Source organism: Haplochromis burtoni, unplaced genomic scaffold (genome assembly GCF_018398535.1).
Source record: "Haplochromis burtoni strain Fernald_Lab_line unplaced genomic scaffold, NCSU_Asbu1 Contig_202, whole genome shotgun sequence".
Lineage (NCBI taxonomy): Eukaryota > Metazoa > Chordata > Actinopteri > Cichliformes > Cichlidae > Haplochromis > Haplochromis burtoni.
The window spans coordinates 581,562-593,178 of NW_024582563.1; the positions used below are offsets into that span (position 1 = coordinate 581,562).

General features: G+C 39.7%; 1 protein-coding gene across 5 annotated transcripts; it reads right to left on the reverse strand.

Moving 5' to 3' along the window:
- Positions 1 to 1,879: 1,879 nt before the first annotated feature.
- Positions 1,880 to 9,602, reverse strand: akap17a (A kinase (PRKA) anchor protein 17A). 5 transcript variants are annotated; one of them, XM_005935747.2, is made up of 8 exons: positions 9,574 to 9,602; positions 8,320 to 8,667; positions 8,143 to 8,181; positions 7,805 to 8,023; positions 7,395 to 7,607; positions 6,298 to 6,446; positions 5,790 to 6,030; positions 1,880 to 4,107 (listed from the first exon to the last, which is right to left on the reverse strand). In XM_005935747.2, exons 2-8 carry the CDS (start codon positions 8,644 to 8,646, stop codon positions 3,250 to 3,252), a joined length of 2,046 nt encoding a protein of 681 aa, XP_005935809.1. In that variant the 5' UTR covers positions 8,647 to 8,667; positions 9,574 to 9,602; the 3' UTR covers positions 1,880 to 3,249. The 5 variants fall into 5 exon arrangements, with proteins under 5 accessions (XP_005935809.1, XP_042082168.1, XP_042082167.1 ...); XM_042226234.1 differs by having other exon boundaries at positions 9,514 to 9,588; XM_042226233.1 differs by lacking the exon at positions 9,574 to 9,602 and adding an exon at positions 9,434 to 9,567 and having other exon boundaries at positions 8,320 to 8,648.
- Positions 9,603 to 11,617: the final 2,015 nt, after the last annotated feature.

The following is an 11,617-nucleotide window of genomic DNA, read 5'->3' on the forward strand; positions in this document are numbered from 1 at the left end:
TTTGGAAAAAGTATTTTATTTGGGGAGTGGAAATAAAGCCCACTGTTCCAAAACCTACTACATGACTCACACATGGTGGCAGTGCAGTGATCAGCCACCTTTCTCTTTTTATAACTATAATTTTTCTACTTTTTTTTGTTTCTAATATGGCACCAGACGCAGTGGATGAAGATATCAACTAGCTAACATTAAAGGAACTAGCCACGATCATCCGGGCCTTGATGCCACAGCAGGAGGTCAAATTGAAACAAGAGTCTAGGACAAAAACTGTTTTTAAGGCAATTCAGCAGTTTTAGCTCTTACAGAAGAAAGCACAGGCTTGCTCTTCCCAGAGACCACTTCAGCTGATCCAGAACCACAGGAAGTTGTGATCTGGTGGTAAACCACCACCAGGTCCAAGATAAGACACCCTCCACAAAATAAGAGAGCCAGTATTCCCACAGGTCAGTCAAAAAGCTCATGAGCCAAGGTTACAAAAATTTGCAGAAAATACTGAGCCTTCTGTCCTCCTTACCTTTGAGAGAATTAGAGCCTGTAGAAATATGACTGGGTTTCCTGCCTCATTCTTCTGTTGAGGCTGGAGGTGCTGGACTATATAAGGATGCTGATGAGTCAGTTGCTGAATGTTGAGGCTGCAGACGTGTGACCTTTTCCTGTGGTGCTGGGAGATCTGCCTGTTCTTTATAACTTGTTAAAAATCAATATAAAGCTTTAATCCTGCTGGCTGTTACTGAGACCAAAGTTAACGGTCAACGTGATCACTTCCCAACTTACCACATCTTACTTATGTTTGATGCTAAGGAATCAACCTGGAAAGTCTCAGCTGAGGTTGCTCCAGATGTTCCCTCGAGACTTCAGATGCAGTAAAATGAACCAAACTTGTCAGCCATCTTGTTAAGAACTAAAGAGAGACAGTCTGTTGTTGATGCTGAGTGCAGGGAGGAGTTTTCCCCAACAGAGACATCATTAACCATTACCATTGCAGCGGAACAAGAAATGATAGTTATACAAGCAGGGGATATCACACCCACTACACCTGGCTTGTAGCCACAGCCATAGGAAGTGACTGGACAAGGACATGACCACTGCGACCACTAAACATTATTTCAGTCACCCGGGATTGTGCTCAGATGTTGCTGTTTTGTATGACTGGTCCCCATTGTCAGATGCCAAATGCCCCCACCCACCTAACAGATCCTTGAAATGACAACTCTGCTCCTGAATCTGGGTGTGATGGCCACATTTGCAGTCAGAGCCATAATCGGCAACCTTATCCCAACAACTGACACAGTGTCTGATTTCATGTATCGCACTCTTAGTTATTAAGCTTTGTAAAACACTAGATGTATTTTTAGCACACGTTTAGATAACTTTTGTATATTAAAAAGTGCGCTCTGATCAGCCAGTTTTTAGACAAAGCTATGGACTTTGTCTTAGATCAGATTTTGTTTCAACATGACTTTGCACCACTGCACAAATTAAGGTCCATAATGACATGGATGTGTGAGTTTGGAGTGGAAGAACTTGACTGGCCTGCACAGAGTCCTGACCTCAACCCAAAAGAACACCTTTGGGATGAATTAGAGCAGAGACTGTGAGCCATCCTGGCTGAGTTTGTGTTTAAAGCCATGTCCTCATGCTTAATCTAATTGGTTCCTCAAACAGCCACAAATGTCATAATACCAGCATCGCATGTTTTGTAGGCCTCAGGCTGACTGAACATTTTTTTGTAAATGTAAATATTACATTTTGATGAGGAGTAGGAAAAAAGGTAGCAGAATATCCAAAACTTGATTTTAAACCTTCCATTTAAGGTTAATTGTAGTAAGGAAATTGCAGGTTTATCTAGGGAAAGAAAAAACAAACGAACAAAAAGGTCTCAGCTTGAATTTTTTTTTATTTTAAACAACTTGCAATGTGCGCAAGACATGCTCTAGTGGATCATGAGCACATGGAGAACAGGCTTTGACACAAGTACAAATGACAAAGTGTCAGCAAAACTTGGACATCCTCTGAGCAAGTAAATGTCAAGAACAGTCTGTACAGTAATTAGTAAGGTTGAAGAAATTTACCTGTCACTACAATTGGTCTGTAAAAGCAAGAGAAACGTCATCATAGTACACTTTTACAAATGCATCCAAGAAACTGCTTTATCAAAGATCTGTGAAGTGTTGAAGAAACTAGACGGGCCTCAAATCCATCACTTGCACTCTAGATCAACATCTGACTGTGAAAGAGCAAGTACACTACCTGCAGAGTTGGGTTTAATACATCAAGCCTTCAAACAAATCAAATCACGTCATTCAACTTCAAAAGCAAAAATGTTCTTTGAATTGTACACAAAAGTAATTCTTTAACTAAAACTATGTGCTGTTATTCAAAGTTGACACAGTCACAGAGAGCTGTTTGTGTTTTTCTCTGAACCATTATCAGCAACAAAGCCAATACATAAGCAGTACTTAACCACAAAAAAAAATGATAACAAAACCAGTCGTTGTACCTTACACAGTCTTAAAGCAGGTATGTGTTTCATCATTTGAGAATTCTCTCCCCCCCACTGTAATTGAGCAGCAGCCATTTGTTATGGCTGGTAGTCACCTTTACAGTGTTCGGCAGCTACTGTAACATGCAAGTGCTTGTTAGAACAAACCTTATGTATATTAATATCAGATCCTGTGTCTTATTTTCTAAAAATCTGACTACAAATCTGGACAAAAATAATAATAATCATGTCTGAACTCTCTGTTACTCACTGATCCGTCACAGTCATTGTTTTATGTTTTAATGAGAGAACAGACTGTCGATGTAATAACCTGTGGACCAGGATATAGCCTTTAACTTAAATTTGTCCAATCACCCCTTTAAAACTCACTTTTTTAGAATTAATTTTTAGATTTATGTTTTAGTGTACTTCAATCCAGTTTATACATTTTACTTCACACACAAATAATTTTTCAGGAAAGGGAAAAAAGGTCAAGTTTATATTTTGCATCACTAACTTTTGTGAACATGCTACACTGATTATAGGGAAAATTTAGGTTGTCAACAACATCAATCTGAGAACAACTTGGGTAAAAATCCACAGCAACAACTAAGGTTCACCTGCATATGCAGTCTGTAAAGTTGGACGTTCTTCACCTAACTGAGGAACCAAAAGTATCTAATCTTCTCTGAAACTTGCTGAACTTGAAATGTCAGTCCAGAAATGGTGAGTACAAATGAATAAAATGATAACTGTCATCCATGAGTTTAGCGCCGTGTGGAGTGGCTCCTATCCCTGCTGTTGCTGTGTCTCCTGTATCGTCGACTATGACTGTGACTCCTCCGGTCCCTGCCTCTATCGCTGCTCCTGCCACTGCCTCTGCGATGACTATGCCTGTGACTCCTCCCTCTGCTGGAACTCCTCTCAGTGCTGCTCCAGCTCCTCTCTCTGCTGGAGCTTATGCTCCTGCTGTAGTGGCTGTGGCTACATCTCCTCCTGCTCCTATGATGACTGTAGCTCCTCCTTCGGTGGCTGCAGCTCCTTCTCCTCCTGCTGTGCGACCGTTGCCTCCTTCCTCGGCTGTGAGAGCTCCTTTCCCTGTGGGAATGGTCTCGTGCTCGTTCCCTGCTGCGCTTGCTGCTAAACACTTCTTCCCTTCTTCCCTCCCGGTCCTTTTTTCTGTCCTCCCCTTCTCTCCTTTCTTCCATTAATTTATTCTTCCCTGAAACTCGGGAGTGAGCACCAGATTTGGACATCTGCTTTTCTTTGCTTTCAGCTGCCTTCAATCCATTCACCCCACTCAGGACCCCAAGTATCACATCATCTGGATTACAGATATCCTCAGTCACTTCAGGGCCACTCTGATCCTGGATGCCTGCAGCCTTGCTGCTGTTCTTCTTCAGCAAGTTGGAAAGCAGTCGCTCCCTGAGCTCCTTCTCTCTCCGCTGTAGCTCCAGTGCTCGCTCTTTCTCTACCTCCACCCTCCGCAGCTCCTCCTCTTGCTTGCGGCGACAGGCCTCCAACTGCTGAAGACGGGCTAATTCCTCCTTCTGTCGAGCTTTCTCCTTCCTCTCCTGCTCTTCACGCTCAGCCCTTTCTTTCTTCTGCTGCTCCTGTTTCAAAGCCTGGTGAGGAGAACACAAAAGAAAAGATAAACGAAAGCATATGATTTAGGAGTCGGTTGGGGGGAAGTATCACAGGAGTAACACTTTCCCAGGAGTTGTATTGTGCAAGTCCCAACACATGCAGTACTCTGGTTGTCAAAATGAAATCCAAATTAGAGACATTAGTCATCAGTATTTTACTTTTTCTGTCCCAATGTATCAAAGTCCTATATGAGGTCCTCAAATGCTTTTCTGATGTCTTGTACCTTTAATAAGTGTGAAAATCCTAAACTCAACAGCAAACCCTTTTTTGAAGGGTTATATGCCATGTGTATTTGTGGCTGTGAACTTGTAGTGGGCTTAGTAATAAATTTCACATCTATGCAAGAAGAAAAACAGCACCTTTCCTAAAAAATAAAATTATTCCTTTATGCTGACATGGTCGAGTCAACTTTTATCAGGCAAGAGAAACTTTGCATGATTCGCAGTTCAAAACAACCCTAACTGATTCTATACCAGTGCTCTGTGCAATCTCCCATTTCATCCTCTGTCTGAAACAAGACGCTTTAGCACCTCTTGCTTTAATATTACCCACTCTTTAATGCTGAGACTTTGTTTGCAACTCCAATTGAAACCACAGCATACAAACACATCACTCCATGTTCCTTGTAATAGTACTTTAAAATAAAATAATAAAAAAAAGGAAAGCAAGAAAAGAAATGGTACTAGGTCACAAGAAAAACAGAGGTAATCCAATGAAATTTTCAAAATATAGTATACTAAAAAAAACAAAAAAAACTCTTGGTGTGATCCGAAGCTGTGCAAACAACAGACAGAACAAAACTGGGTTGGGGACATTACATCAAACACGCATACCCGGTGTATTTTCAGGATACCACAACTTTTTTCTGATTGGCTGCCCCTCACAAGCATTAGATAGGGGTGCTGCTCACAGCCAAAGCTGTGTGCCTAAGATCAGCGGTCCCCAACCATTGTTGTGCAACGGACCAGTTTATGTCTGACAATATTTTCACAGACCGGCGTTTAAGGTGTCGCGGATAAATATAACAAAAGAAAACCAGTATCGGTACTAAAAAAAAAAAGAAAGAAGAAGATTTATTCAGAACACAGGGGAAAAGACCCAGGGAAACCGAGTTAACGATAAAAACTGTTAAAAACATAATGATAAAAACCGATAAAAACCCAGAAATCCATAGATTTCACACCCAAGCCTCAACTCTCGCAGCCCGGTACCAAACAACAGGTCTGTGGCCCGGGGGTTGGGGACCACTGGCTAAAATGATAATATTAAGGACAATCACTGTCACTACTACCAAACAGCCAAGAATAGCAAAAAATGTCTGAAAGAGAGCAGCCTGGCTGGCTCTGTCACATGTGGATTACTTGTAAATATGCCAATCTCACCATTTGAAACTTCTGCAATTAATAATATAAGCTTCCACTATTATAATCACTCTCAGAAACAAAAATGGAAAAGCAAGATAGTTACATTTTAAAGATCCAACATGAATACTCATATGGGGACAGACATTTAAAGTTGAGCTGTACACACTGCAGAAGTCTTAAATATTGATTAAGCTATTGGGGTTCAACAATAAAACGCAACATTCTGCTGGACCATTGTCAGGGACTGCAGAGTACTTATTCAGATGCGTATAGTGTTGCATTGTGTAAATTGATACCTTAGCCCTGGCCAGCAGTTCAGCAATGAGCCGTATCGATTCCAAGTTGCGCTGAGCCAACAGCAGTCTCCTCTCTTCCAAGGCAATCTTCATCTGCAGCTTCTTCTGCTCCTCCTCTTGCTGACGCCTCACTTTCTTCAGATTCTTGCGCTCCTCCCTCTCTCGCAACTTCTGCTCTCGCTTCCGTAATCTTTCCTCCTTCTTCCTTTCCCTCTCCTCCTCTTCCAATTCCTTCTGTTTCCTGAAAAAGTGGTTCAATATGCTCTGTGAATATTTATTGTTAACTTTTTGTCAACTCTTATCAAACCAGGTGATGAAGTTGTTCATTTAAAAGCCACCAACTCCATCAAATACTGAAAATCAATCCCCCAATTTATTTATTTTTTTATTCCTCATATTAAGTTGTTTAAACAGAATTTCTATTTTTTTTCCCTCTAACATTTTTTCTGTTTAACTTTTCAATATAGTCCAATTTTAGTCCATGTTCCTATGTAGGCTTCCATCATACCTCTCTTCTTCCTTACGCCGCTCCTCTTCTTCCTTCTCTCGTTGTTTCTGCTCCTCTCTCTGCCTCTCCAGCTCCTGCAACTTCATCCTCTCTAGGTTTCTCTTCTTCACAGAAGCATCGCTAAGGTGCTTGCTTGTGTCAAAGGTCACCTGAGGATAAGAAACGCACATCATATGAAGGTTAATTGTCACAACAGCTTTTCATATCGAAACAGCTGAGCACTTCAGTTGACGTCATTAGTTTGACTGAATGTAGCTATTAAACTAAATGGTCTTTGTTTTGGTAAAATTATACACACAAAAAACCCCAAAACAAAAGTATGTAAATTTTTATTATTTCAGTAATTTAACCAACTTTGGAGGGGATAGTGGCTAAAGCAAAACAAAATATCATCCAAGAATACCAGATTGATAAACCCATTGGTGAGTTTAAGGGCTTATTTAAGTGCTTCACACATTTCAGAGTGGTTTACTATGATTACAACATTTTATAACCATGCTTAGTCAGGAACAGTCATTCCAGCTCTTCATTTGAAAGCTAAAAATATTACATCCATGGCAGATTACTGTGGCAACACAGATTTTAAATAAATGAATAATGAACAAATATTCCAGTGACACAGCTACAAATACAACATCTTTTCTGCTCTACAAGTTTTAAGCTATTGTCACAGTGCATTTAACATTTTCACATAAGAAGAAAAAAAAGCTACACTCACTGGTAGCCTGAATGGAAAAGGAGGTTCTTTATATTACATAGAATCATTCATTTATCAGCATGTTTATCAAACAAACCTCCCAAGGCTGCATGGTTCTCTATACTTGTCCTGCTTAATACAACCATATTTGAAAGGGCACTGCATTAGAACACCTTAATAATGAGTTGAACTCCAGTTCTCTCAAAACCCTGGCATTTAAAGTTTGTATGAAGAAATTTCTCTCTCAGCAGTGACTGAACATAATTAAGAAAACAACGTTTTAGGAGATGGATTAAAAAAAAAGTCCTGGAATGATTGGTTTGATCAATTAAGAGGTAGAAAATAAAATCAGCTTTAATATGTGTAGGCAGAGGCTTGACACTACTGTAGTGTGCAGTACCTTGATGTTGCAAGCCACGGCTTTTCCATCATCTCCTTTCAGCATCAGCTTCATGCTGCGCATAGTGTCCATGGCTTTCGTGAAGCCACAGTATTCCTGATACTGGACATACGCTTCAAAGTTCAGATGGCCCCCAAAGCTGAATGTGCTGAAGTTCTTGCCCATCATTTCCTCTCTATATGGGTCCAGCATGGGAATGTCAACATTTCGTACCTTAAAAAAACAAAAAACAAACAAACAAAAAAATACTAATGTCTTAACTTTTTATATCGACATTTATAAGTTTCTTGTTGTTTAGTTAGGCACTGCTTATATCTTCTTCTTCTTTTTTTTTTAAATTGTGAACTAAAAATGTGAATATTAAAAGCTTAATTTCCTTTTAGCTACACAGAAACATGAATGTGAATCACCTTGCCGAATGTCTGAAAAACTGCAACGAGGGCTTCTTCTGAGGGCCGATCTGGGTACTGGCTGTCCTTCTGACTGAACCAGCGGCAAGGAAGCCCTTCTAGGTGGATGGTGTCAGGCCTCTCACCTGGTAGTGTCTCATTCATGTCCTTGGCATCACGGAAAAAAGAATCCCAATCGTGACGTGTCGGGAAGTCCACTTTATTTTCTACTGCACGAACCTTAATGATGAGAGGGTGACATAAATATACTCTGCTGTCGGTTTATTAGTGCAATTAAATTCAACCTGTAATCAATCTATGGTAGATAATGTTATAATACTTAGAACTAGCTGCCTTGCCTTTGGATAGTTGTTTATTTTCAAGGTAATTTCTTTGAGCTGCCAAATTACAATGTATTGACAAAGAGTTACAAACATTCAGAACATTTAAGTAGCAACAACAAACTCCAGTGACTCCAATAACCATGCAGTTACTAATTATAAGTACTGCAATGCTCTACATTTGTTCACCCTTACCTTCAGTACATCAGTAAAGCCACTGAGTTTGATGCTCTTCCCATCCAAACGACTTAGAAGGCTCTTGACTACAGTTTTGTTTTCCACTTCACCTTCAAAGCGGATGAAGTCCATTGTGCTCTTGGAGATTCGCAAGACTGAAAACTGCTCCGGAGCCACCATGGCCTTCACCCGCTCCATTACCTCCCAGTTGGAGATGCTTTTGCCTGGCAGCTTGAGCTGGGGCAAAGCCACGCTGATGGTCATTTTGGCAATAGGCTTGAGGTACAGGTTGTACTCAGCAGAGAGGCACACTGCCTCTGTGGTATCATGTACAATGGTGGTCATTGCTGCAGAGAGACACAGCAGCTGCAGCAGAGGGAAGAAAATAAAGATTTAGTAGTTATTAAACTCTCTTAAAACACAAATAAAACATAAATAAGGAGCAAACTCAAAGTAATAAACTAAACTGCGCATGTGCTATGAGTAGTCCTCCATAACCAAAAATCAAACTGCGCTAAACATCGGCTCAAACACAGGCCTCGTGCCAAACGATTCTCAACATTTTAAAACCCGTTATAGTTAGCCTTCGTATTTGGTTTGTTATACAGCAGTGTGACAAGTCTTAGAAAATTACACAACAAATGCCACGTTAAAGCATAAAGCCCCTTGCGCCATCACAACTTCATACTGCTAACCGGCTAACCAGCTCTTGTGCATTAACGTTAAGTTAACAGAGAGCATATAGTGTGACACAACGACAACAGTTTGCAGGAATAATAATGAATATAACAGTGTCAGGAGGACTACGCTACATATTTCTGGGGAACGGTGTTTACTGGTTACACAAACGTTAGCAAACTCAATGTAACATTAGCTGAAAGCTAACGCTAAAGTCTTCGCTTCACCCCGAAGGATGGCAGGCTAGAAAGCTATGAAATTAACTTAACCAGCGATCTGGTTAACGTGATTAATTTAACGCTATTACGTGCAAACTGCGCATTATTATTTGTTTACTGATTATTATTTGTTAACGTTACGGTTTTTACGAGTTTGGTCCTAAAACATCACCGCTTTAGACAACAACATGCTAACGTCAGCTAGCACAGAAGATAACAGACTAGCCACAACCTACCAAAATCACTTAGCCCCCCTGTAAAAACCGAAAATGCAAAACACAACAAACACACTGTTGTAATTTAAGGTGAGCCATACACTTGAGAGGCATACAGAAAATCCAACTACATGCTACTTCCGAACGCAATGAACTCCGACCTTCTACAGAAGCCTATACCAGCGCCCACAGCGACACCACATGGATGAATATGGCGGTGAGAAAAATGGAAAAAGATCTCTTAAATTGAATTCAGTTTAATATTAATATTCATAGCAATTTTCTTCTTGGGCTGCCTGGTCGCCGGGACAGTGAATCATTTGTCTCCATTGCACCCATTTCCTAGCATGTTCTTTTTTTTCTTTTTTTTTTAAATTAGCAAAATCAACATACAACAAAATGCACAATATATTATACATTCAGAAAATACAAATTTCAACCTTTGTACAAAGAAAAAGAAGATACAAAGACGGGGTCATAAAAGTTAACAGAGTACTAACTCACTAAATCAAAATCTTCCGAAAAGGAAACAAAAAAATGCAGCCTTTTTCTTTTTAACTAAAGTCAAAGATTTAACCATCAGGTTTAGGTTGTTTTTCCAGTAAAGTAGGGTTGAAGAGGGTATAATCTTTTAATATGTAATTACGTCTAAGCAAATTTGGAGAATAAAGACTCCTTAATGAAGATCTCAGAAATGTATTATTGCATTTAACATCACAAAACTGAATACCATCTATATATAATTGCCTTAACTTGGGGGAGATGTCAGAATATATTATATCACTTACGACTATGTTTTTAAGTGACAATGGAAGGGATTTTATAACCCGATTAAAATTACTTTTAGAACATTGGATGTTAAATTTTTGCCAAAAATCATGATGTCCTAGACTTAGAGCATGTCCCTCCTCATCTACAAAATGAGCAATTGCCGAAACACCTTTCTAGAACCAATCTTGAATAAAAATAGATTTTCTATTCATCAGTATATATCTATTGTTCCAAATCGGGCTGTTATATAGAGTGAAATTATGTTTAAATATAATTTTCCAATACACAAGGACCTGTTTATGGAATTCAGAGAGTTTAACAGGTAGCTTAGTAATTTCAAAGTCACATTTTAGGAGAAAATCGATACCCCCAGTTTGTTAAAGACCTTACTTGGTTAAGTATCAAAACACCATTCATTATGTCAAAGTCCTAGCATGTTCTTCTGCTTCAACAACTCAAGGCTACCTTCTACTCAAGGCTTTTCGTAGAAGGTATAGCAACCTGGGAGTTTGTCTTCAAACAGCAACCATGATCTCCACCCTTTGGCTTTTGTCTCAAACTAGTATTTTAACTTTTTTTTCTCAAAATACATTTTTGACTTTATTCTCAAAATTGTCAGCAATTCTTTTTTCTTAATAAGGCCCTCCTGCCTGGGAGCTCCATGTTCAACATCATATGTCCAATATGTCCTCTCTCCCTCCTCTGCACATGTCTAAGTCAGCCTTGCCTCTCTAACTTTGTGCTCAACCCGAGGTCTCCCTCTGACGTGCTCATTTCTAATCCTCTCCATCTTCTCAACGAAAATCTTAACTTCTTCAGCTCTGGCACTTTTACCTTGGCCTCCTGTCTTTTTGTAGTGTCACCATTTCCAAACTAAGCATCATAACAGGTCTCACTACCATCTTGTTAAATCTTGCCTTTCATTGGTTGACACCAGGTATTTAAACCTATCTACCATCAGTGCCTATCCTCCTTGTATGTTCATGGGGTACATGGCGGTCTGACGATTAGTGCTGTCGGCTCACAGCAAGAAGGGTTTGAACCCAGTCTGGAGCCTTTCTGTGTGGAGTTTGCAGTTCTCACAGAGAGAGAGAGAGAGTATGCATGGTTTCTCTTTGAGTACTCAGCTTCCTTCTACTGAGACCTTTTCTGACGAGGCTTCAGGGAACAGTAGATGGGTCAGATGCATCTGTGAGGTCTTTTTTTTAACCGGGCTCACAAATTATTTAAGACTTTTGGTGTAAATAACCATTAGCAGTATTTAAAAAGAGAAAGAACACACACCCTGCTATATATTTTAGAACACACATAATTAATACATAATAGAAACTTTGGCAATTGATTGTAATCGCCCGCAATTTAATTACTTATTAGCAAATCGCTGATATAGTTTATGCAAAAAAAATGTTGATCAGTACCAAAAAATGGTTCAGG